The sequence below is a fragment of the Pinus tabuliformis genome, chromosome 1_2 (assembly GCF_031772625.1).
Source record: "Pinus tabuliformis cultivar Carrire ecotype Pingquan chromosome 1_2, CPIR1, whole genome shotgun sequence".
Lineage (NCBI taxonomy): Eukaryota > Viridiplantae > Streptophyta > Pinopsida > Pinales > Pinaceae > Pinus > Pinus tabuliformis.
In genome coordinates, this window is record NC_142298.1 from 445,425,626 (window position 1) to 445,453,580 (window position 27,955).

General features: G+C 38.4%; 1 protein-coding gene across 1 annotated transcript in view; it reads left to right on the forward strand.

Annotated features, from left to right (window-relative positions):
• The window catches only part of LOC149206273 (kinesin-like protein KIN-4A), a 95,874-nt gene extending 68,538 nt beyond the window's left edge, over positions 1–27,336 (forward strand). The window contains 15 exon segments of the mRNA XM_089395382.1: positions 945–1,043; positions 2,029–2,142; positions 2,321–2,437; positions 2,564–2,644; positions 11,472–11,543; positions 23,425–23,518; positions 23,595–23,626; positions 23,759–23,856; positions 23,997–24,098; positions 24,253–24,480; positions 24,780–24,942; positions 25,028–25,174; positions 26,100–26,282; positions 26,284–26,509; positions 26,637–27,336. Coding sequence (XP_089251508.1) covers positions 945–1,043; positions 2,029–2,142; positions 2,321–2,437; positions 2,564–2,644; positions 11,472–11,543; positions 23,425–23,518; positions 23,595–23,626; positions 23,759–23,856; positions 23,997–24,098; positions 24,253–24,480; positions 24,780–24,942; positions 25,028–25,174; positions 26,100–26,282; positions 26,284–26,310 — 1,557 coding nt within the window. The 3' untranslated portion in view covers positions 26,311–26,509; positions 26,637–27,336.
• Positions 27,337–27,955: the final 619 nt, after the last annotated feature.

The following is a 27,955-nucleotide window of genomic DNA, read 5'->3' on the forward strand; positions in this document are numbered from 1 at the left end:
CTCCTATTTCCTAGCGCAGTCTTGGCCCCTATTATTTAGGAAAAACCTCCTAAATCCTAGCACAAATCTGGCAGCAAGAAGTCTCTCTATCACAGCGTATTGGCTCCTCCAAGATACGTTCTCACAAAACTCGTGAGCTTGCTTTCTCTCACAACCTTGTGCACAAAACAATTGTAGGTTCGATCCTCCTTTATAGGCTCAATGCATGCTAAATTTGGTAGGTACAAATTTAGAACTCGAGTAGTTGATGACAAGTTAACTGAAGGTAAACTCGTCTTTTTCTCAATCAAAAACTGAAGCTCCAATTCTTTTTATCTAATTTTATAACTGCCACTCGATCTGTAGTCAAACTGAAGGAAGGATCCTCATAACTGGTCCTCCAACACTACGCATGAATTTACCAACTCCATGAACTCGTCCATGGTCAAAGGAAAGACAAACTCGGTCCTTCTGGCTAAGGCATGAGCCAGAAGACCTTCTCTTGCTACAATTTTCAACATAAAGAAAGATTTATGATATGGTTGTCTATCTGTAAACTTGAATGAAAGCTAGATATATTTCAACTATCCAGTCTTTTCATAGGATTAAATAATGATGTGTATTCGGTATGCTTTTGAGACATGACCTTAGATAACATGGCATAGAGCAAAATAAGTTTGTGTTGGGGATGTTTTGGAAACTTTTTCATTCATCCTGAATTTGCGAAAAAATAAAACAGTGTGTTTTTTCTTAAACTATTGGTTATTTCTATAAATAAAATCTCCATAAATCTTCATTAATTCAAAAGGGAGACTCAGAGTAATCAGTGGTCAGGGGCAGTGATCTTATATATAGCAGTCTAAAACAAATAGCACAATTAGCTGTGCAATTTAATTATAGGTAATAGTTGCATCCATTTTCATGGAATTACAGACTTATATCTGTCGCTTGTTTTCCTTGTGCAGTTGGAGATGAAATTGTTTGGCAAGGTTGATACTGCAGTGCTCAAGCAGCATTTTGGGAAAAAGCTTTTTGAACTTGAAGAGGAGAAGAAGGCTGTACAGGTGAGGAGCCAGATTCTCCCCAGCTAAAAATGATAGACTTTAGTCATGATGAAAGGCTGCATTTATTTGGTATTTATCCTTTTCAACAATTTAGTTATCCCAGTTGTTTGTTACGGCTGTGAAGTTTGGGCCTGTAGTATCCCCTGCCATTCTGTAAGACTTCGAATAAAATTGAGCAAATTCAATAACAGTTCATAACCGATAAGTTTAAAATTAAATGCAACACTCCTTACCCAATTCTCTTTGATTGAAGTAGGACATACTCCCATGGAGTTGATAGAGATGATTAGATATGATATGCTTCCTGGTATTGCTTCTAGTATGAGCAGTAGCCACCACAAGCTTAAAAGAGGCTGTGCTAGGGATTCTGAGGCTTGGCTTAATTATTGGAACATAAAAGAAGACAATCAAATTAATATTATCAATGATATTAAATGTTACATCCCTTCGAAGTTTAAAGATAATATGTCAAATGACAATGAATTTATGAAATCATTAGTACAAAGAAGTAGAAATACTACAAACATTGCTTAAATCCTAACTTGGTTGATCAAAACTATTTTTCCAACATTTCAAGCTTAAATAACAAAATTAATATTGCCAAAATCAGAACCAATGCTCATGACCTCCATAGTGAAATTGGTTGCTGGACTAACCTGAAAACACGTTGGTATGAGTGAATCTGTAAAATTTGTGATACAAAGGAGGTTGAGAATAAAACCTTTTCCTTTAAACTTCCTCTATCCTTCATAATATAAGATTCAAGTTACAACGTTACCCAGTTTCATAACTTAATTACTCTTCAAGGCCTCCTTCCTTGCAGAAGTCATAATGGCCTTGGTATATTCATTTCCACCATGTTCAATATAGATTGGCATTCTAAAGAATATTTAGTCTATTTCCCCATTATTTGTCTGACAGACCTTCTTGGTCTTAGGGGACAATAAACATCATCATCATCTTGATGCTTGTTGAATATTGACAGAAAGAGAGAGATCGTTTGCTTGCTGAGGTTGAAAGCCTTGCAAATATATCAGATGGGCAGACGCAAAAGATGCAGGAAATTTATTTGCAAAAGTTGAAGATGCTAGAGACACAGGTAGATCCTTTAGCCGGAGTGGAGCACATGCCCACACACACACACCCACCATTGACTGTTGTAAGGCATCCTGAAGGGAGAGATCGAGGAGTCAAAGCAGTTTTTACATTGTGATAATTTTGACAACTTGTGACAAAGTGCACTATAACATGATCTGCATTTATTCTTTATTTTGCAGATTTCAGATTTGAAGAGAAAGCAGGAAAGTCAAGTCCAGCTTATAAAGCAAAAACAAAGAAGTGATGAAGCAGCAAAGCGGTTGCAAGAAGAAATACAATCCATCAAGGCACAAAAGGTGTCCTACTCTGAAGCTGTATAGCTGTGCAGTCTACGTGATTCCTAAAAATCTGTAAGGATTTACATGTAGAAGTCATGTAAGCATTAAATTATTATGTGACTTATCTTCCTATGGATTCTGTAGGTTCAACTGCAAAATAAGATAAAACAAGAGGCAGAGCACTTTCGTTTCTGGAAGGCCTCCCGTGAGAAGGAACTTCTTCAGGTATTCCTACTGATCATTAACCATGACTAGTTTCAAACTGGTAAAATCTATTAAGGCATAGAAAACAATGCAGAAAAATAACACTTGAAGATATTCAGACACTTTTGGGCTAGAAGTATAATTGGAGATAGAAACCTCAAAAATATTTTTTATTTTTAAGACTGAACAAAAAACAAGGTGATTTTCTAAACACGTGTATGCTAATCATGGGATCAGGAAACTTTCTGATCATTGAGAAATGTTGCTTCTTCTTCCCTATGCAATGTCAAATTGGCATTGTGAAAACTCTTAAAATTGAAGTTTGTCTCATGAAATTGCATCAATTTTAAGTTGTAACTAGAATAGATGTTCTAATAAACAGAGGGGTCATGACATATTATAGCCCAATCTTCCCAGAATAGGAAAAAATCATTGAAAAAACAGAACATCCTTCAAGACAAAACATGCTGACTTCACTACAGAACAATGGCTGTAACTGTTGATGAAAAGGATGACTCGAGTACAAAGAACAGCACTGCAGAGGAATGGGAAGCCGCTGCCAAGAAGAGCACTAGAGTGACAGAACAGAAACCTAGAATTAGAAAAACAATGCCACATACGGCATACATATTATAGTCCAGCAGAACAGAACGAAAACAGCTATTTGTCACTAAACTGGTAAATCTCTAATTCTTAAGCAGACCACATCTGAATATACAATGCATATATGTATCTCTTACAACCACTCAGTGATCATAAATCCACAATTCTCATTAGCTGAAGACCTTGGTCAAAGATTTAAAAGTGACAAAGTAGAATGCAGGGAAGAGCAAACAAGGGATTGATAGAACTGAAATGAAATTAAATTAATGTCCATTGATGAACAAAATATTAGATTTCTTGCAAACCTAGCCTCTGGCACTTAATTCCTAGCAGATTAATGATTTACTGATTAAATGCACAACTAGGTTCATTAACATAAAAAATTCAGCGGAAGCAGAAGTTTACCAATTTCAATCATGAAAAACGACACAACAGATTCTTCTTCTTTTTTCTTTTCTTTTCTATGTGGTTCACGGACCCCAGAGATCAGTGATCGCTATGTACCAGGCAGATCCACTTGAAGGGATCACTTCCAACCAGCTCAACAAATTTTACCCAATCAGAGTTCTTCCATTAAATTCTTCAGAACATACTTGGGCTCCCTTCCTTGGGAAAATGGCCCAACTGAGGAAATATATGCAACAATTGGATCTGATCCAGCTGATCAAGCCCTCCTGGCTGATCTGGATCTCCTTGCTTCTCCCTTCCTTGGACCCAACACACTCACTGAGATGCCCATTTCAATCTTGTGTCGCTATATGGTATCTTCTCCCTTTCCTTAGCCATGCTTTTGTAACTTTACATTGAGCTAAATCCCTAACCCTAATCTCCAAAGCGATTGAAGACTGAGATTAGATCTTGTCTCACTTGAGATCAAGGGCCGAGATTAAAACACAATCACTAAAATAATTTACTTTACTTTTCCTAAGTTTACTTTAGCTCAATAAACCAATTTGTGCTTTTCCTAAGGTAGACTTAGGCTAAGTTACAAAGCAACTTGGTCACACTAGAGCAAGTGTCTAAGAAGACTTTGGGCAACTTCTGCACGCCTAGACACTTTGGCCTATGCAGAAGTACCTGCCCATGCAACAAACATCAACACAAAATAGGTCAAATGGGTTGTAAAGTAGAACGTATAAAATAGCAATAAGCTGAGTGCAAAAGTCATCTCACAGAAGTACGATAGAAATCATAAAGCTAAGGGAACAAGGAAAAAAAAAGAAATCCCTATAGAAGGAAGAGGAGCAGCTAAGGGTCTGAAGGACGGGGATATCGTATTTTGTTTCTTCACTTCATTCTTCTTGTATTCACCTTGAATGTATTGAATAATTTCTACTGATCAATGCTTCACTTGGAGGCTTTTAGGGTCAATCATAACAATGGAAAGAACTAATTATTGCAGCTTCTAACGGAATGGGACCTTTGCAGATCCTGAGTGTAGAAGTACAGGGCCACTAAAGATAGAACTGAGATTTGATGAGCAGATTTTAAACTGCAAAACCCATAATCAATAAGCATATATTTCCAGAGAGACTTCTGTAGCCACTCTTGAACATCCATGTAGAGCTTATGGAAGTTGGAAGCAAGTAGACTTCAATAGCAACCGATATGACGAAGGCGCGAAGAAGGCTTATTCTAACTTCAGACTATGATAATCAGTGCTTGCTCATAGAATGTAGAACAATCTCTTGCAACATTTTATCCTACTTTTACAAGGATGTTTGGTATTATTTATATCAAGAAGAGGCTTACCTGATGAAAGGCTTCTAGAATATGAATTTCGACATATGTAACTAAACCTGCTAAGGAGATACCCTTGTGAGAATTAAAACAATTTGGAAACTAGTCAAGGAGCACATGTACTTGTAAGTATCTAAAACATCTATTATTGAAAATTGAGGACCATCGTGCTTATCATATGCACTAATGTATAAATAGAGAATAAATCATACCAACAAATTTGTCTAAATTTCTTGTATGTGTTGGTTCATACTCAAAACCACTTTGTAAGTTTGTCCATTTTTAACTGCTGAGTCTAATTTATCCCACAAACATGGGGTCGTATACACCAATTTGGTGTCTGGTTTGATTGTGACCTTAAAAATAGATTATCATTTTTATTATAAACATAATGGTTTTATTAATCCAGGAATAAAAAAATTATTGCAGCTTATAACGGAATGGGACCTTAGCAGATCCTGAGTGTAGAAGTACAGGACCACTAATGATATAAAACTGGGATTTGATGAACAGATTTTAAATTGCAAAACCCATAATCAATAAACATATATTTTCCAATGTTCCACCAAGACTCTGGTGCGGGGAGACGCACAGGGGGGACGTGTGGGAGTACCCTCAAATTTTAGGGAAATTTCGGGGGTGCGGGGAGTCGTTGATATATATATATATAATTCAAGTTCATATTCATTGTTCACTGTTCAATAATGAAAGCATAAAAATATTAAATAGGCAATTGAAATTTGAATCATTGATCCATCCTCATCATTCATTTTGATACATACATCATTCATATGACATACTCAAGTGACAAGTCTCATTATTGAATTAATTATTATTCATACATACCATGAGATTCGAAAAACAAAAATAAAAATCAATAATAAAATATTCAAATACATTGATCGATATCATTCATCATTCATTGGTTCATCATTCTACAATCTACATTGATTTAAAAACTAAATTCATCATTCATCATTCTAGAATCTAAATTGAAAGCAAAACATACTAGTATATTTTCAAAGTTTGAACACTAAATTTATATAACTCAAAGTTTCAAAGTTCAAACTCAAAAATAGTTAAGAGTGAAATGGAAATGACTTTGGGTTGAAATGAAATGAGATTTTAACTTTAAGGTTTAGGCTTTTAAGTTTTAGTTATTTAGTTTTAATTTTAATTTTTCTTTTTAGACTTTTAAGTTTTAGTTATTTAGTTTTAATTTTAGTTAAAAAAAAAAAAATTAATGGTTTTGATTTTTGAATTTTTGATTTTTAAGTCTTATTAGACAAATTTAAAGGGGGACGCCTAGGCGCACCCTTTTTGGGGAGTCTAGACTCCCACACTGAAGGGGGACGCCCAGAAGCACCCTTTTTGGGGAGTCTAGACTCCCACACTAGGGAAACGCACCCCCTTGCGTCTCCCTGAGACTCCCCAAAAAGGGTGCGTGGGGAAACGCACCCCCAAGAGACTCCCTGTCCCGAGTGCGTGGGGTGCGCGCACCCGACCCTGGGGGACACGTCCCTGTGGAACACTGATATTTTCACAGAGACTTCTGTAGCCGCTCTTGAAGATCCATGTAGAGCTTATGGAAGTTGGAAGCAAGTAGACTTCAATACCAACTGATATGACGAAGGCATGAAGAAGACTTATTCTAACTTCAAACTATGATAAGCAGTACTTGCTCATTGAATGCAGAACATTCTCTTACAACACTTTATCCCACTCTTACAAGGATGCTTGGTATTATTTACATCGATAAGAGGCTTACCTGATGAAAGGCTTCTAGAATGTGAATTTGTACATATGTAACTAAACCTGCTAAGGAGATTCTCTTGTGACAATTAAAATACATCTGGAAACTAGTTAAGGAGCACATATACTTATGCTTAAGTGTCTAAAACATCTAAAATTGAACATTGAGGACCATGGTGCTTATCATATGCACTAATGTATAAATAGATAATATGACATATCAACAAATTTGTGCAAATTACTTGAAATGCAACAACTAGAAATATTTCTCCTAACTGATAGATTAAATATGTAGTTTATTTTGTTTATGGCAAAATAACGAAATATTCACACTGCAATTTTTTCAGAAAATAAAATACTATGGAAACGAAGATGGGAATTGAGAAATATGCTAGCACACACATAAAAATTGACACCGTTATTTTGGGCAAAAGTCCCCGGAAAAACCCAAGTTGCGAAAACCGGCGCAACAGCCGAGGGTTTTTGTTATTAAGTAGCATTGAAATAATTTGAGTACAATCTGGATGTCGAAAACTGGCAATCCACAACAAGAAAATCTAGACAAAACTATCTAAGAGAATTTCCCCTCCTCCACAAGCAACCTCGACACAACTTAGCTTCAAAAACTCATCCTCCTCGATCCCTTGCGTAGACCTCTGCGCAATGCTTGCGGAGACCCTCTAAAGTCGAGTCTGGAACTGCCTTTGATCAAGTCATTCTGTTTGACTCTGTTGCTGGAAATGATTCTCCGGCCTTCAGAAAGAATTTCCCAGAGTCTGTACGTTGAATTGATTCCCATACAACTAAATCGAATTGCCCTTTGAAGTTGCTTGCACAACCTCACTGGGAATAACTCAGCCTCTTGCTGTTGCCTGTCTGGAACTGGAAAACTTCCTCCCGATCATTGTCTCTGCCCCTCTGACACCTGTGGCCCTTCTGGCTCAAACTCTTCTTCCTTGCTCGACCTTTGCAACTAGATAGCCCGATCTGCCAAGGAACTCGCACTACTGGTGTGTGTTCTCCATCTACGCGTTGACCACCTCTTATAATCTTCAGTTGAGACTTCAACGACCAAGATTAAAACATAATTGATGGCTGAGATTATCTCTGGATTGATCCATGTGAGTTTCTAGATGATTCACACATTTCTCAATTAATATTGATTAACTAACCCCTTTTCCTTAGTTTAGACTTGAGTAATATTTAAAAATAGGCTAATAATCTAATTGAGACACTTCTAGGTGGAATTTCCAGAAACCATTTCTGTGTTATGGAGAATTCCTGTGTTTTAGCCTCTCCACAAAGTCTCGAGACTAGAACACCATTTGATGCTACAAAAACTAACACCCTCTTAGCGAGGAAGGTGTTCAAGTGCTGCAATACTTCTACAACGCCTTGTCTCTGTATCACCCTCTATACAATGCTGATGTCTGGCCACTGTGACTGACTGCCACTGCCCACCAACCATTGCGCAACTTCGATGTTGCATCTATGCTGCTGCTTACACTGCTATACTGCAGCCGACTCTGCATCTGCACAACAACTCCCTCTCATCTATTGTTGTTGCAACTCAAACTACTGCCACTGAGAAGCATCCAAAATACTCAATCAATTGTGTTTTTGTGTTGCCTCTGTCTCCCGAGTATCTGACTACTACTAGCCTCTACACTATCCATTGGGGAATCTGCGCTGCTGTTGACTCGGCCACTGAGCCTCCTGTTATGCTATCAACATTGCACTGTGCTCCTCAGCACCTGACTGCAACTATTTTGCAACTGTCACTCTGGAATCTAACTGCATCAACTGAAACTGATCCATCATGCTACTGAATATTGTGGGCCCTTGTAGTAAGGCAATGATTCATGAGGACACCTCAATGGACCCTGCCCAAATCTCTGCGCTGCTCTGGGACTATAGATCCATATCGCTCCACCTCTCTCCTGGAGGTATCGCTGCAAACATGGCAAAGTTTGATCTACTCATACTACTGTTGCTACTGCTCTGCTGTTGCTTCTGCATTGCTCCTGCAACTACTGCAATAATGAGTCTGATCTCCCTAGATCTTGAAGTACTAGCTTCCATAGGGCTGCTCCCTCTTGGCAACTCACACTATCCTCCTGTACTGGAAACTGGACTACATAGCTCTGCGTTGGGAATCTACTCGTTGGAACTGCACCTGCATACTGCAACTATGCAATTTGCACTGCCTATGTCACTGCATCTAGTTCTGCAACTGTCTCACATGTACTGACTGCAACTAGATTGCAACTGTCATCTGAATAACTGATAGCGCCTGCTGACACTGAAACCTGCTACTATGATACTATGGGCTCCTATAGCAAAGGTGATGGTCCTGCTGCAACAAACTGGAACTGATTTGATCGATCTTCTTGGTACAACTGCATTGGACCTTGCCCATCTGGCACACTGGAGTCCCATAATATTCCTCCACTTGGATCCAGTGTCCAACCATCTCCTTTGGAGCTTTGTCCCTGACTAGGACCTTTCTTCGCTTTGCAAATTGTACTAAACAAATTGCACTTCCTCCGACACCTGTCTTTGACAACTGGAAGTTGAACTGTTGCCCAAATTTGCGTTATGGCTAACTCGTACAAACTCCTTTGGTAATCTCATATGGTCATCACTAGAAAGCTGCGAATCTGCAAAACTCAAATAACTGGGAGAATAAACAGGAATCTCCTCACTTTCCTGCTTGGCTTATTCTCTGCTAGTCACACTCCTTCCTGGAGTGAGAAAATCTGCCTGTTGCAACTGCCTACTACAACTAGAAATTTTGGATTTCTGAAACTAGAAACCCTTTGAGAGAAACTCCCTCGGTGTGTGCAATTTCTCTTCCTCTCGACACTGAATCTGCACTAGCAACCTGTTGTAAACCCTTTGTCCCCAGACAAGAAATTTTCTTAGCGAAAGTTTGAGCTACAACTGCCCCTCTACCTGTTGGAATCACTCGAACTGGAAAGCCAAATTTTTCTACCAACCTGCACTGAAAAATCAAACTTGTTCAAGCAACTTGCACTGGGCTCTGCGCAACCCCCAGAAATTTGTCCTGTTGCTCCCTCTAAACAACGAATTTCTTCCTTTGCTTCTGAGCTTCCTTGTCTGATTAGAATTACTCTGATACCATGTGAAAATTCCTTGAAATGCAGCAACCGGAAATATTTCTCCTAACTAATAAATTAATTATTTAGTTTATTTTGTTTACGACAAAATAACGAAATATTCACACTGCAATTTATTCACAAAATAAAATACTACGAAAGCAAAGATGGGAACTGGTAAATATGCTAGCACACGCATAAAAATTGACGCTGTTATTTTGGACAAAAGTCCTTGGAAAAACCCAACTTGGGAAAATCGGTGTAGCAGTCGAGGGTTTTTATTATTAAGTGGCAATGAAATAATTTGAGTGCAATTTGCCCCTCTGACACTTGTAGCCCTTCTGGCTCGAACTCTTTCTCCTTGCTTGATCTTTGCAGTTGGATAGGTCGATATGCCAAGGAACTCGCACTACTAGTGTGTGTTCACCATTTACCCATCGACCTCCTCTTATAATCTCTAGTTGGGACTTCAACGACCAAGATTAAAACATAATCGATGGCTGAGATTATTTCTGGATCGATCTGTGTGAGTTTCTAGATGATTCACACCTTTCTCAATTAATATTGATTAATTAACCCCTTTTCCTAAGTTTAGACTTAGGAAATATTTAAAATAGGCTAATAATCTAATTGAGACACTTCTAGGTGGAATTTCTAGAAACAATTTCTGGGTTATGGAGAACTCCTATGTTTTAGCCTTTCCACAAAGTCTCGAGACTAGAAAATCATCTGATGCTACAAAAATAACAAAATTTGTATAAATTTCTTGTATATGTTGGTTCATACTCAAGACTGCTTCGTCCATTTTTATTGCTGAGTACAATTTATCCCATTAACATGGAAGTCTCATACGCCAATTTGGTGTCTGACTTGACTGTGACCTTAAAATTAGATTATCATTATTATTAGAAACATAATAGTTTTATTAATCCAGGAATGGAAATGTCAGTAATGACATATATGAAAGGCAGATAGAGATCAAAAGCATCAACTTATCTTGGTCCTTTTCCTTTTGCTTTTTTTAGGTGAAAGTTAATATACTTTTACAAATCCTCCACTGCTCATGCATCTTAAGTTTTCTTTAAGGTTTCTCAGAATACATAGTGCCTGCCACACTGGTGTGGGGTTATAAATTCGAAAAGTCATTAATTACTTCCCTTTACAAATCTTCCACTGCTCATACATCTTAAGTTTTCTTTGAGGTTTCGTAGGATACATAATGCCTGTCACACTAGTTTGGGGTTATAAATTCTAAGAATCATTTTGTGCATGCATACTAAACAGTGTGCACTTGTTTAGGTACATTTCATTTATTACATAGCTTTGATAATAGGAGTGTCTTAATCGTGAAAATTCTTTGTAGCAGTGTCTATGTGTTATTTTATGTTAGCTACGTTTGATGGCTATTTCATTCTTTATTAATTACTAAAGATGGTATGTCTTTCTAGCCTTCCATTTTTAGTAATGTACAAAATCGTATCTATGTGATGGGCTGCTGTTTTCACTTGTTATAAATTACTGAAAAGCTGCTAGAGAGCCGTATCTTTATTATTCAGTTACAGTTATGCTTATAAAAGAAGTAGGAATGCACTGATACACCTTTTTTTGTTATTTTTGGTTCTTGATTTGAGTAGCTTCGGAAGGAGGGGAGGAGAAATGAATACGAAATGCACAAACTCCAAGCTTTGAATCAACGGCAAAAGATGGTGAGCACATTGTAATGACCATATGTTTTTTTTGTTTTTTGAAGATTCATTATGCACCAATTATTTTGGTATGGCTACCTGGAGGCCTTGATTGCAAAGAGAAAGAAAATAGCCTGATCAGCCATGCTTTTTGCCCAACCGATTTTCTGTTGATCTGGTCCCTTGTGAAAAAGCAATCATTGACTATGAGATATGAAATCTCTCATTCAAACTGTACTCAATGAAGATTAATATTAAACTTTTGAGTCAACATAGAAATACCTAGGGTGTTAGCTATCTCACAGATTGGGCAATAAATCTTGACTTCATCACCGATTAAGTATGTCAACATGCACACTTCATCATTTATTTGTTAGCTATTTCCAAGTTTCAAGGATCTTCCTTCAATATACTCAGTATTGCTTGACAGTAGTCTTCGGTGGAAACAAAGAGAACTTACTCTGTAATGAAAACATTGACCCCTTGTATGAGACTAGCCACAATTTGTTGTTTCCATCCTGAGCGTTCATACTTTTATACAACAATAAATTAAGCACTCTGAGGGGATTCTTAATCCAACTATGCTAGAGTACTTAGAAGTGATGCAGTGACTACAAAGTATTTGGATGGACATAAAATTGATTGTCTATGTCAAAAAGGGTCCACCTGAGCTTTGACGCAGCCACCAATGGTTCATGGAAGGTTTCTAAAGCTCTGATTAGGGTTGCAGTTCCATATTAAAGTAAAAAACCATGCAGAGGACACTGTATACCTAGATTCAACCAAGGATAGTTGCAACATTAAACCAAGTTTTTTGTGAACTCTTTGCTGTCAAACACTGGAACTAGTATAACACCTGAGGGGCTGGTGCTAACTAATCGGCTGCAACGAGTGTCATCTTGGTTACTTATAATTCTTATAAATGACCAGCATTTAACATGATGATATTGGTGAACATTTACTTGATTACCAAGGATTTACAAGGCACTTATTAAAATGCTTTGTGAAGATAAGTATGGAGCCTGCTAGGTTGCTAACACATAAATTCTGCTAAAATTAAGAATTATAAGAATAATCTGGGATTCCTTAATAGTAGTTGCCAAGCTCATTTGATACCTTTTGAAAATAGAAAACTCAAAATTTCAATCTAATAATGGAAAATACAAAGCTATACATGCTCAACTATAAAATATTCATTTCACCATATAGTATAAAAACTGCAGGGGATCTAGATTCTGAAGTCCAAAAATTCTTTCTAGTTGGACAAAAATCTAGGTGGTGTGGGATACATTATTTTTTTAAAGATTGCACATTAGTGCCTGATTTTTTTTTCCCAAGAGGAAATAACCATTGTTCCACAGGGATGTGTCCCCCAGGGTGGGGGTGTCCCCCATGTCCTCCTTTGGGGAAAACCCGGTAAACAAATGGGGATACGTTTCCCCAGTGTGGGGGATGTGTTTCCCCATAATGGGACCATCTGGGTGGCCCCTTCCTCTAGAAGGGGGACACCTAGGTGCTTCCCGCTAGATTTTTTGTCCAACAAACCATGAAGTTAGAACAGAAATAAGGGATAATGCTTTGAGGAGTCTATGACCTTTGTAATTAATGGTAATATAATTTTTTAAGGAATAGTGAAATTTTTAACATTACCATTAATTATTTCAGGATTTTTGAGACTGGTTCCAAATTTCCAACTTCATCAGACTTCATATGGAGAAAATAGAGTTTCATATCCCATTTACAATTCAACGGACTTCACAATTTTCAGGATTTCAGTATTTGCAAGATTGTAGCATTTCGACTAGATTGCACAATGATGAATTTGCATGGGATGAATTGTTATTATTGGGATTTTATCACTATTTTTTTGTTTTGTTTATAATTTTAGAGACGGGGACTCCTATGCTAGGGATCTCAATGTCCCTTGGTCCCCCTGAATTTTCCTAAAATTTGGGGATGCTCCCACACATACCCCTTGTGTGTCTCCCTGCTTTTGCTCTCCCCCATCTAGGAAACTTGGTGGAACATAGGAAATAATCTCACCCTATCCTCACACACTTAATTGAAGAATGTGGGCATTAGTAGTAGGTACCATGCTTGTTCCCATGGAGCTCTCCCCTTTGTTCCTCACAATTTTGAAATGGAAGGTGGATCTACCATTGGCCACAAAGGTGACTTGTAACTTCAAGAGATCCGATGAGATTTGATCTTGAGACCTTTTTGGACTTAGCACAAGAGCATCTATCAATCAAGCTAACCCTTGGGGCTACATTACAATCAACTTTAGAGGGGGCTAATTGGCTAACTTAGAGTACATGTTAGTTAATCTTCACCATAGGATATCATTTTTGGAGTCATATAGTGAATGAACTCAACAAAACATTAAATTATATTTTTAGTGGTCATTTCGTGATTAACCCTTAGGGTACATCATGCCATGTGAAACAAGTGAGGATGGGATCTTAGACATAATTTCATGAGAGAAGATAATATAATTTTGTTAATGTCCAACAAATCACTAAAAAGTTAGGTCAATGGTACTAGAAAATACAATCAGCAATAAAGACGTGTAGAAGTTCACAAGGCTATTTTGAAAGCATGAAATATAAGCTAACAAAAATAAAAGTATATGTACTACATCACATCGAAAAAATTCAGGAAGAAAATTCGACAAGATGCCACTAGCTTGTGCCATTGGAGTGTTGGTAGAAGACGAGGAAGAAGTATTTAGTGCTACATCAACCATTGAGAATGCCCTAGGAAGCTATCTAATGATGTCATGTAGAGAAAAACTAGGGTTGAGAGGGCTTGGTTGAGTGACCCTAGGAGGAGATTGAACACAAGAAGCAATGGAGGTCTTGATACTCAAGGCCAAGGAGAAAATGCTCATGAGAGGGACTTGGGCAGAGAGGGTAATAAGATCTAGGTTGGGTACAAGAAATTGTCTGGGTGTTCATGGGTGGTCAAGTAGGTCCTAACTGAATCTCTATACATTGTCTCATAAATATGGTACACACTGTGTTGTGCATTAGATGATCAACATGCTGAGCACCCTTAAATGTTGAAGTCAGTTGGTCCCTTGGAAAACATAGGTGATCAACCTAATGGGGCAACCCGCATGTTAGCCCTCTAAGGGTCATTGCCTCATGCATATAGAGAGAGCCAAACATCTTTGGTCAAATTATTGGATGATAGTGGAGAGAGACACCCTCAAATCTCAAACTAGCAATGGAATCTCTATCTGATCTCATAATAGATGGGGCTTTCCTCAAATTCAAACTTTCGTAGGTGACATCACTAATAAACCCATTCATCACATAGGATTGGAATGTTGTAGATCAATCCAAAGTTGATGGCAACACACCTTGAACTCTCTGAGTGGGAATATGAGACCATGAAACAAATGTCTCTTAGTATACTTTGGGCAGAGGATGAGACCATCACTCAATGATAGAAAATGCTGAGAATAGAAGGCCATCTTAGGACCAAGATCCTAGGAAGGGGAGATCATGTAGCATGTATGTATTGTTGATAATATCTTCCTTAACAATCCTATTGATATCCTACTTGAGGAGGTGGAGGTTGCCAAGCGAATTGAGAGAGTAGCTAAAACGAAGGAGGCTTTCAATAGAAATGCCAATGAATTGAAGCGGTGAGGAGGCCTCAAAGACCTAGACTTGTCTCTATCTTGGGTGAGAAGAAGCAACCTTCATCAAAAAGCAAGGTCGAGTAGGGATGTCTCTCTTGCCTGCTGGTAAAATCAACTGAGAAAACCTTGTAAAGAAGAAAAACTAGTAAAAAAATGCACTCTAGGTAGATGGGGTGGGCATCAAACTACTCCTTCACAAAAGCCGATGGAAATACCTGTTTGTAGTAGATTATCCCTTGTAGCATGTGAGACTATATTTTCCCTATGTGCGACCAATTAGGGGGCAGTAAGCTAAGACCCTGAATTTCAGCTCCATCATAAACAACTGTCTTGTTGATTGAGACAAATAAATGAATCTTAATTAAGATATCTTGAAAGTGCATGTGGAAACATTGCTACTCAAGATGGAAAGAGACCCATACCCTTGGTTATGCCAAGTTTGAGTTATGGGTTGCAAACCAAAATTAGGACCCATGAAATGGACTCTCAGATAAGTGAAATGAACAGTGATCTCAATATCACTCCCTTTGAAAAATAAATGAAATTTTGATAAATTCATTTGTAATTTGTTTAATACCATGAAGTTGGTTTTTTTAAGGTCATGTTTAACAATGTATGAATGTAGAAACTAGAAATGGCATCTAACTGCCTCTGCAAGCATCCAAAATACTCAATAAGAGAATTAGGAGTGCTGATTTTGGAAAGTCTTGAAAAAAGGAGTCTCTTGTTACATTTTGAAAGTCCACAAGCAACATAAAACATTGGAACGTGTTTACTGGCCTCCTCAATATAACCCAAAGTATGAAAACGTGGTCAGTGATTTGGAAGTGTCTCCTGAAACTAGAGTTGCCCCTTGGCATGTAGTTTATAACTTTATTCCTTCCCAAGTTTTCTGAAAGCCACTTGTTCAAGACTGCAATGTAGAGTTTGGTAGAAGTGTGTTCAATCATGATAGTCTTGTAATTATTTAGGTCAAGAATGTTCCCTGGTTTGTGAATGGGATATATTATGTTCCGTAACTAGGAATGAGGGAAACTTGTGCAAACCTCATGGTTAAAAAGATTGGCAATATGAAAAGCAAGAGGATCAATATTGCTGAGAAACTTCACTTGTACATATTTCTCATTTGTTTCTTTGCTTGTGCTTAGGATTGAAACAACTCTGTTAATGTCCCCAGGCGAGGAAAGATGGTAGGAGGTGGAGGTGGGAAGGTATTGTGAACTAGGTGATGGTTTGGTGAATCATAGAGAGAAGTGGGCATTTGAGGGCCAATATTGGGGATCAATGTCAAGTGAGAGAGTGGGTTTCTTTGGAAGGACGCTGTGATAAAATGTCTTAGGTGAAGTGCAAAGGGATAGAAGCAGTTTGTGCCTCCTACCAGCAAGAAAAATGTTCTTCTTGTGTCCTAGGAGGTGCTGATATTTTCTTCAGACTAGATAAACGGTGGTTGGGTCCTGGGCATGGGTAAAGAAAAGGTATTTATGGATGGCCTTGGGCACTTTATGTCATCCCAATTATTTGTTTGGAAGTTGCCAAGTGGGTGAGTGAAAGTGTTTTGATATGTGGTGTAGGGATAGGGGTCTAATGTATTCTCCTGCAAGACTTTGTTTAGAAAAACATGTATTTGGTTGTGACCTTTGTCACTGCATATGATGAATCTAAAAGAAAACTAAATTTCGTTGAATCTCAAGTAGTGGCAAATTGAATGGCGAATTTAATTGGGCATGCAATGTTGTTGTAAGTTTTAAAAATAAATCTTAGTAGTTTTCTTTCTACTAAACTTAGAAATATAGAGGTCATAGGTTCAGTCTAGAGGGGTAGAGTATGCACACCTCTGTAGACTTTAGTAGTCAAATTGTTGTGCAGAGGTGGGTCCCTTGTCCCACAAAGAAGAGTGTCTCATACACCAATTTGGTGTTTGGATTGGCCATGACCTTCAAATTAGATTATTATTATTATTATTTTTCTGGAGAAAAGAGACCCGTACTTCCATTCATATGAAGAAAGAAAATACATATTGTATATACAAACAAATTTGCATTCACTGGATCCACCCAGATCCATTTGTCTAGAATATGCAAAGCATTTGGGAATAAACCATATTGGTCCAAAAATTTGAAAACAAAGATGAGGGAAAAGCAAAAAGTATAGTACAAGAGGGAAGCTCAAGAGTCATAAAACTCATTAGACTTCCCCTTCTTTCCTTTCATTTTTTGAACTTGTTGCCACCCCCAGAATTGGCACCAACTGAGACCAAAGCCAAAGCACTCGCAGATGCCTCTGGAGGTTGTTCTTTATCCGAGTTTGAGCATTCAGAAACATGTACATGTTTGGAACTTGCCAGAACGTCCTCCATAAATGTCTCTTTTCTCTGCTGATTTGGTGCCATAGATGTTCCTATAATTGCCCCATTCTGAATAGGAGAGGCAATGACATACACTGCACCAATTGTGTGTACCTCGTTGACCCATTCAAGTTTGCATTTGATTGTTCTTGTTGTGTCTCAATGGTTTCTTCCTCTTCGTCATCTGCGGGAATAGGTTTAGTAAAATGCCATCCTTGTGGCCTACTAAACTGAACATTTTTCTTTTTCAGAGCTTTTTTTGCCGAAGGACATGTATTCTGCAAGTGACCTGTTTGAAAACATAATTGACATCAAAATGTTGTGTTCTCATAGTCTAAAACTTGAGACCACTGAAAGTCTTCGTGTTTCAATGTTATGTGATCTGGTAGCCCCTTAAGTCTATCTCCACACATATTCTAGCGAATGTGAAGATGCCATTTTCTGTTCTCTCCATATCCATTTTTTTAAAGATGCCCAATGTATTTCCTATATCTTCAAGAACTTTGTGATACCGAAAAGGAAGTGGAAGGTTTAGAAGCCTTACCCACACTGGCATGGTTTTGACCACCATAGCTGTAGCATCAAAACCCAGGAACCATGGAGTGATAGATAACCCGGCACACCCCCACATGGGCCTATGTTTTAGACATAATCTAGATCCTTTTGAGAATGAAATTGGACTATAAAAAATCCTTTAGAGCATAAGAAAATGTCACATTATGTTGTCCATGATGTGAATACAAATTGAAATAATGGCCATTTTCTATTAAATCTACAAATAATGGCCTTAGCTTGAAGCTATGTTGCACGAAACTTCTAAGAACCCAGTGTTTCGGACCGTACCCATACCCGAAACTCCGAAACTTAACCATCATGTAATCATCTATGAGAGTTAATATAAACTTGGTTTTCCTTCTAAATTGTCATCTATGGGTCTTGTTACCCACCATTGGTGGGTGATATCCCTAGGAGAAATTTTTTCTCCAAGATGGTTCTCAGCTGGCAGCCAACAACCCCTTGTAGCCACCAACTAGCTCGTTGTGCCACTTCTCTGCCACCTGAGCCAGCCATATGGTTCCTCACTCATCTGTGATGATTGTATGTTTGAAGGTGGGCCTCCCGAACCCTAAAGGTATGCCTTGTCGTTTGGTAATTGAGTATTGTAGTTTTCTTATAATGGACACTTCCGGGCATGGAGTAATGGGGGGATTCGGTAGAAAAAATGGGCTAGGTTTGTGCTCTTGTCCCCTAGACGCCTTTTGGATACTAACCTTGGGTTCTAGTCCCACGTGATCTCTCTTACTGACCATTTGGCCTTAGGGATGGTATTTCATGGGAAACCCTAATTTTGGTTGTGTGGTCCCACTCCTCATCCACATATATAGCCCCCATTCCACTCATTATAACCCCATTCATCATTTCTCCCACCTGGGTCCATATTCCTCCACTAGGTACACATAGAGCTAGCTTTCCCTTCCCCTTGCCCACACCTTGGGGCGAGCTTTGAATGATACCCTGGAGGTTGATACAACTAAAAAGAAAAGTAAAAGCATAATTGGCCACATTCAATAGGAAATGTACCACAAAATGCAAAATATGGTTGGGACAAACACATTTAGCACGTGGGAAAAAGCCAATACATGAGCTCTACCCCATCATCATGGCCATCACCCTGGTTCCTACAGGCTCTATGAGCCTCCTTCATCATATAGGAACCCATGATTGTCCCAATCCCTACTGCGCAATGAACCTCCCTACCTTAAAAGGGGTATCCATTGCTAAATCTCACACATCATGCTCTTACCCCTTTAGCCTCGAGCAGTTAATTAAGAAAAGATCATAAAAAGGAAAAATACATAAATAAGGGTGCAAAAATCAAGGTTGGGGCACCTCATGTACCGCGATTTCTCCCTTCTATACATTATATACCCAAGTGTGGGCTTCCCTTTTACTAGATACCCTTGTACCCCAGCATGTGGCCCTGGGCTGCCCCTTTTCATTCCCTACTCCATTCACCTCTTTATCACATGCCACCACCTTTTAAAGGATGTACCTTGGAGTACCCCAGCATGTGGCCTAGGGTTGCCCCTTTTCATTCCCTACTCCATTCATTTCTTTATCACATGCCACCACCTTTTAAAGGATGTACCTTGGAAATATTATCCCCTTTAGGAGTAGAAACCACCTAACGGGATACTTGGTTAACCCCACTTGGAGCTTGGAGACATTAGCACATACCAAATCCCATTATGGAAGGGCAGGCCATTATGAAGTCCCACTTGTTGTCCATGGTTTGTAAGCTCTTTTACTCGATTTCTTTGATGACTTGTTGTACTGGAAAGCTAGGGGACGCATTGGATCTTATGTAGGATTGCAGATGGTCTCCATCTTGGGTTCGGTCTCCCTATACAGGGTCCTAACCCTCTAGAGGGCTACATTGGCACATGTAGGGTGTGTGTTGAGAGCCATGGGCCTCCACAACAGTAGACAATACTCCATGGATCATCAGAGATGTTCAGAGATTGCTCAAGATTCATCTATTGGACGAGGAAGATGCACCCGGTTCACCAGCCTCACAGATGTACCATGCACTTGGCAGATGACCTAGGATTTGTATATTGATGTGGCATCACTTACACCATCATCTGAGCCCTTATAGATGGTCTATAGGTATCTTCGACTTACTTGGAGATCCATGAGGTCACTTGTGTGCCCCCACAGCCATTGGGAGCACCACATGTTTATTATGTGGAGAACAAGGGGCCAACACCTTGTCCATTACTTTTGGAAGTCCAACTCATCATTTTGGCACTTATGGACTTCACTATGCTTCATAGCGAGCCCAACGACATGCATTATTGATCATTCGACCTCTTGGGAGGCTTATTATTTTATTTATGAGCTAGTTTGGTGGACTTATCACCAATAGATAGTTATTTGCACATTATTTTAGTTGATGGGCTAATGTAGGCTCAAATTAGGTAATTCGAATTCCTAATGGGCGTATAAATAGGATAGATATGAATTCATTTGTATCATCACTTTGGATTGGATCATTCTTCTCTCTTGAGAATTTCACACTTTTTCTTGGAGGATGAATTGGAGCATGGATGAATTTTGATGTTTGGATTGGATTATCTTATCTTGGAGCTTCTTTATTGTCAAATTGTTGATGGTTGGATATGTTCTCTTACATGTAAGTACACACATTTAATGTTATTCTTGTTTTACTTTGTCATATGCATTGAATGGGATTTTCACTATACTAGGGCTAATTGTTGCATTTCATAATTGCGAAATTGTGGAATTATTGTTTCTATATAGCATCTCTCAATGTATGGGCCATGTATGTTGAATGAAATCTCCTAGGGATAATTCTACCATTGAATTTATCTTGATAAGCCATCTCTTTTTGCAAAGCGAAGTATAAAAGCTTTGAGGTCACTTCTTCTTGCCCTAAAGGCCAAGCAAAGTAGTCCTTAAGGCCTCCTTGACCAAGAAACGAAGTCATTTTTCATCATTCTCCTAGACTCCATTCTCCCCAAAGGATTAGGCACTGGTCTACCAATAGGTGATCACTCAAAGAACATTTTTCTTCACCTTTTCCCCTCTCTTCTAGGTCTAGTCAAGTTGGGTCACCTAGGGCATCATTTTCCCGACAAAGTAGCCATTAAAAAAGTTCGATCTCCTATCCTCTACTGCGCTAGTGTGTCCTCAAGGTCTCCTCCAAATTTGAAGAAATTCTGATGTGGTATTGTGAGATATCCCAAGGCCTAGCTCTGAGATCAAACTTTGCCCTGGTGTTCCCTAGGCTAGTACTTCATTGGATCAATTTGACACCTTTAAGTGGAATTTCTTGTTTTGATCCTTTCCCCTTCCTTGTTTGGGTTAAGATCATCATTGGTTGCTAAACTCCCTCCCCTTAACCTAGGTTGGGTCCACTTGGTCCCTTGTGTTCCATACCTTTGGAAAGTCAAGTCTTCAAGAACCACTTGGGATACCAAGTTCAATAAGGATTTTAGGGATTGGGAAACTCCTTTACAAGTCATATCCCCTCAACCTAGCCCTTAAATCCTCACCTCCTTCTCCTAGAAAGTCTTGTACCTTGCTTAAAGAGCAAACAAGCTCCATTCTTGACCTCCTTCTAGGAAAATGATCATTAAGGTCACTTCACATCCATTTGTTGATTCATCCTTCACAAGTGACTTTCCATATATCGGGTCTCCTCCCATCTGTGAAATTCCGTAAAGAGTAGGGAGTCTTAGTTGAGGTGACAGTGGGCTAAGTCTCTATTGTTGCCCTTCATCTAGTAGTTGTCCCTTAAGGAGTCTCTTTTAGGTTCCTTGCTAGTTTGAGCGGTAACAGGGCTTATTCCCCTTTTTCTTGCAAGATAATTTGTTATTTACTTATTTATTAATTTCTTTATATATATATATATATATATAAGACGTTTCGACTAGCGTTTCCATTTTTGGGAGGTAGCGTTTCTAAACGTACCCGTTTCAGATATTCTGAAATGTTTCAGCACTTCGTGCAACTTAGGCTTGAAGAGTAGAAAAAACAAAAGTTACATCTGCATTTTTTATCTCCATTGTAGGTGACTGCTCCAATTTGTCCACAATGTAGGGACAAGGAGACATTTGGCTAAAGGGGGCAAGGAGACATTTGGCTAAAGTCTGAAGGTATATTAGCTTTCCCATGAACCGCTGAAATTGGGCATCTTTCCTTTTGTTGCATCACTGTAGGAGGCTGAGCCATTTTGTGTTCTGGCTCTGGGAGCTCCTCCACGAAACTGGAAATGCAATATAATGGTTGAATTCCTGGACATATCATAGTCTTTAATCCAAAGGCAATCATGGAGTATCCTCCCTTCAAAAATGAGGCATTGTTGCTCTACTGGAATAAACCACCTGTTCATTATACTCTGTTTCAACTTATAAATAGTATCTGGAGCATTTGCCCAAAACAGGGTTGACTGCCCCTGTGAGCTTTTTATGCAAATCTGGAAGGAAAAATGTTCTTCCCATGACAAAGGAACGTTAGGCTCCTTCCAGCAAAAACAAGATTCCATTTGATGTGGCTTTGTAGCCCGACTAGAGCCATATTTTCCTTCCTTCAGCAGCACAGATGCATCCAAAACAACAACCACAGTATGCAAGGGGAGATCTTTTGTGTCCTTTGACAGTTGGTAAGAGACGAACTGAGTTCTCTCTGAGTCTTAAACCTATTACTCCCTCAACTGTAAACCGTAGTTGGTCATACCCTTATCTTGTGGATTTTTGTTGTAGGATCCTTAGGGGGGCATTTAGCTTAAGATCCTTGGGTCACTTGATCCCTAAGCCTCCCTTGTGTTGGATTGTGTCCTCTACCAAAGAGGAGAGTAGTTGGTGAGGTGACAATGGTAACACTCCCGTGTTGCACATGGTCTTGGTCATCTAGTGAGGCTTTGCAATAGGTGCTAGATTCTGTAAGAAAGCTCAAAATGTATTCAAAGCATGAATGTGTGTACACATGAGGCTAAGGCTTTCAGTATATACAGGTTTAGGGTCTGAGTTAGTTACCCTTAAACCCTCAATTGTGGGACAACAACTACTTCCAACCCTAATAAGTCAGGTTTACATATTTAAATGAACACAACACTTGTATCTTTAACTGTAGTAGATTTGAAGGAAAGAAGTTATAAGAAAGTCTACAAGGGATTGTGAAAATTGTCAAGAATCTAGTAATATACAGGTATATTGCATAATGTCGAGGGAGTAAACTACAATCTTCAACAAGAGTGCTGTTTTTGGCCACTATGACAACTGCTAGGCATTAGAAGCTGATTCACAATTCAACATTACTGTTCAATGTTTATTACAAAGTCTTGCTTCATATAACAAATTTGTAATACTCCTAATATTTCTTAGGTTCTTCAACGGAAAACTGAAGAGGCTGCAATGGCTACCAAGAGGTTGAAAGAGTTATTGGAAGGTCGCAAAACTTCACCTCGTGAAAGCTTGGGTAAGCTTACATCCTAGAAATGTTCATCATTTTGTTGAGATTCACATTGTACTGATGGAATTTTACCTTGATCCAGGTGCTGCCAATGGAAATGCTTCCAATATCCAGGTTCTTCTTTCTTTCTGTTTTCTACGTACATATAACAGCTACTCCAAGTAGAGTTTTTACTATGCTTAGTAAACCTTGACATTAGATTATGTTATCATTACACATCTGAATTAGAGTAACTTTTATCTCCAGAATAATGATAAAGTCTTGCAACGGTGCCTTGAACAAGAGCTAGAAGTTGCGGTTCGCATTCATGAGGTCCGCACTGAATATGAGAAGCAAACTGAAGTGTAAGTACCTATCATTGTTTTTATAGTGCATGTTAAAACTCAGTATGCCATCACAACAAGTCTTAGAATGCAACATTTATCGAGTTTGTATGTACTATGTATCACAAAAAGAATTTCATAATGCATATTTTATCAACCAGGAGAGCTGCAATTGCAAAAGAGTTAACCAAACTAAAGCAAGAAGAAGAAATAATTCAAAAGGGCCTTTCCTCTCCACATCGGAAAAATGGAAGCCCAGTTAGGTGAGCTAAGCTTTACATTTCTTACACCATCTCTATGTTTGACTTTGTATCATATCAAGTACTTTATTGCATGCCAGTCAACAATGGACCATCGATGTCTTAAGCACAGATATGGTGATCTGAAGGTTGATGAATTTGTGCTTGTTCCTTCCAGCTCTGCTACGCTCACCATGTCGCCAAATGCAAGGCATGCAAAGATTGGAATGCTTGAAAGCATGCTTAATATCTCCTCTACTACACTTGTAGCCATGGCATCACAACTGTCAGAAGCAGAAGAACAGGAGCGTGCCTTTATTGGGCGTGGTCGCTGGAATCAACTACGAACTATGGGTGATGCAAAGAGTTTACTTCATTACTTGTTTAATGCTGCTGCTTTTGCAAGGTATTGAGTCCTTCTCCTCGATTTGAATCATAGTAGACAGCGAGGGTGTGCAAATGATCATGGTCTTACTGGTCGCTGGGCATATTTTTTGATGTTGTTTATGTGCATACATGTACTACCAATCCTTCCAGATATGTTCCACAGAGAAACAATGGTTGTTGATTGCATTTTTCTTGGTTCTTGTGAACATCAATGATTTTCATATGAAACATTGAGAGCTTTTTCTGACGTCGGAAACAAACCTTACATTGTTAAAGAAATTCTTAATTTCATCCACAATCTCACATCGCTTTCTACAGATGCCAATTGTGGGACAAAGAATTTGAAAACAAGGAGATGAAAGAAGCTATTAGTGAACTTACTAGTCTGCTGAGGCAAAGTGAATTCCAGAGGAAGGAAATAGAGAAACAGCAGCGATTTACAGAGCAGGCTGTTGCCATTGCTCTGGCTAAAGCAACTCCGGTAATTTTCATTTTGTTTGTGAAACTTAGTTGAATAGTATAACTCCTCAGCTACTTGCTGCTGAGTAATGCTATCCTTTTTATAGGTTGACTCACAGGCTGCAATAAAGAATGTAGCACAGGAGAATTCAGGGGGCTTCTCTTCTTTGGCTTGTCTTTCTTCGAAGCAGCTACAATATACAGCTAACTTCTTGAATAAAAGAAATAGCAATCTTCCCTATGAATTACGCAAGGTATTCTTATCTGAGCGATAATTTCCCATTTTATTCTGTATTTTTGTACTCCTACCATTGTTCATGGAAAATGCTAATTTTAGAATCTGTAATGTTCTTTTTGTCCTATGCACATAGAAGGGACCATCTTTGGGATTGGAACCTGGAATCGAACTCGTCCAGAGTTCTTGAATGTATTATGCATGTTTTCTGGAATCCATATTTTGTTGGCATTACCTTGAATTCAAAACATCTGCCTAACCATTCATTGTTGTAGCAATGACAAGGGTGCAGTATTTTTGGGGGATAATCTAGGATATTCCATATCTGTACACATGCTTGGAGGGTGACTATTTCCTCCTCATTTTCTGCTGTTTCTTGTTTCTTGGTGTTTCCCGTATTTCCTGCCATGCCCTAGGGATGTCTACCATAAGTCTCCTGTGTGAACCCCAATCTTCCCTGTTTCTGCACAGCTGTTCCTACCATTTCTCATTTCTTGTTTCTGATGTATTGGGGCAATGGCTTTATGAGTTAAATAGATTATACTTGCTTCTTTGTCAGGATTTCATATCATTTAATTTGTAGCTTGTTTATTTCTTGCCCACTTGGACTGCATTAGAGAAGTTAAATTTCATTTTTTACTGCAACAGTAAGTTATGAGTTCAGCTTTCTAGAAGATCAGACTTTATTTCCTATAAACTCTTTGTTTCTTCCGTTGTGGGCTTATCTTGTTTGGTAAATTGCAGCATGCCTATTTCTGAATTCCATGGCTAGGCTAGCTTGCTAGGTAAATGAATGGATGCAATAAGCAAATCCTATTACTGTTTTGTTAGTTGGGTAGGGTGTGGATATTAAAAAAAATTCAGAACTAAATGACAGATCAATCTTGCTGGTTTATTCATGAGCTATAGCTTTATGATAAAATTTCAAGAATGCATGGCTGCAGGGTGTTTCCATGGGCCCAGGTGGGGGTGCCAAATTAACAGGTGGACAAACAGGCAAACTTTGGAGGTGGAAACGAAGCCATCAACAATGGCTGCTTCAGTTCAAGTGGAAATGGCAGAAACCATGGAGACTGTCAGAATGGATCAGGCATAATGATGAAACCATGACAAGGATGAGACCAAGAGGGACATATGCTGCTTGATATGGTTTAAAATTTGATTGAAACTGAGGACAAAACAAAGGCATCACAATGGGTGCTTATGTGCATGGGGCTGTAATTTAATGGATTGCAAGGAAAAATGCTAGGTCATGCGTTGCGGGTTTATTTAAAGTCAAAGAAAAAGGAAGGCTGACATGAAGAAGCAGATGGGGAACCAAGTCTAGCTTCTGAATGATATTTCTAACAATGCGGTATGAAATCGTGCTGATTAATTGTACAGTCTTAATTTTGTTAAGATGTAACTGTAATCTTTATGATGAACGCTTATGATTGATGTTCAGTAAATGGAAAATAATTAATGAATCTCATTATGTGCAGAATTCAAAGTAACATTAAGCAAAATCAATTGAAATGATTGAAGCGGACATTGGTTCAGCTATATCAGCTGCTTCCGACTCTAGCAACTCCAATGCCACCCTTCTAAACTGGCCTATATTATAGTTACAAAATAAACTACTGTAAACTGCTACTTTGGCAGCTCTGGATAATATGTTTGTCTTTGCAAGGTCTATGTCATGGGATGCAGAAATCCCACCCGTATGTGCTTGTAAAGGATTTGTGTATTCCTCTCAAGTTGCCTGGATCATGAACAAAATGCAAATTCTACTAATGGTCGAGTTCTGTTGAACAGGGTGGTGAAAGAATGCTCTGTTACTGTCCTGGAAATCCTAGAAGAAAAGGCCAAGGATTAAATTGAAAAAACAGAGATGTAATGATCACTGTAAATTTCAGTGCAAGCATGATTGCGAGTAAATTGGGCATGGTTTACACGTTCTGAATTATATGAGATTTTGAGTGTACCAATAGGTTTGTCACAGCTCAATCAATTCTTTTGTAATCATTTTCTTATTCTGGAGTATATGAAATTTGTAGTGTACCAATAGGTATGTCGCAACTCAATTGATTCTTTTGTAAGCATTTTTTTCCCTCTTTGGAAAGATCTTATGTCGACAACTACATCTGTAATACAGCTGTATATTGGTTTAAACTCTGGAGAAATCATCGAGATTACTTTTGATATCGAGTGTTAACTATGTACTTGCTTCAGATTCATTTTACAATAGAGTTTGTTATACAACCAATGATTCGTGTGCTTAATTGCAGTCGCTGCAAAATTGATTTGTAAAGAATGTTACAGGTTGGAATTGATTTGTTGTTTTTGATTTCAAGAACTTCATTTGATGAGATATCTTTTATAAGTTTTACTAATGTTTTATTGTTAATGTGAGAATTCTAAATATTTCATTCACTTTGTGAGAATACCATTTTGCATAGGATTATATCAGTTTTATTTGGAAGGTTTCCATGCAGGTTTCTTATTACATACATCTACATTTCTTGAAATTCATTTGGACGAATGACAAAAGCAAGGAATTGGAATTAATGTCGATATATAGTCCAAAGTGATCAATGCAAGCGTTATGTACATGAATTATTCAAAATGGAAAGATGGGGTTACCAAGGCATCACCAAGCAGGTTTTGAAACAATTATGCACAAATGCTAAATGTTATAACAGGCTCCTACTCTCCAGAATCTGTGTAACATGCATCAAGAATCACTTATTACAATAAGTATTAGTGCAGGATAAATGATCCAAGGGAGAGATATGTTATCTTTGGTTGATGAAGCACTAAC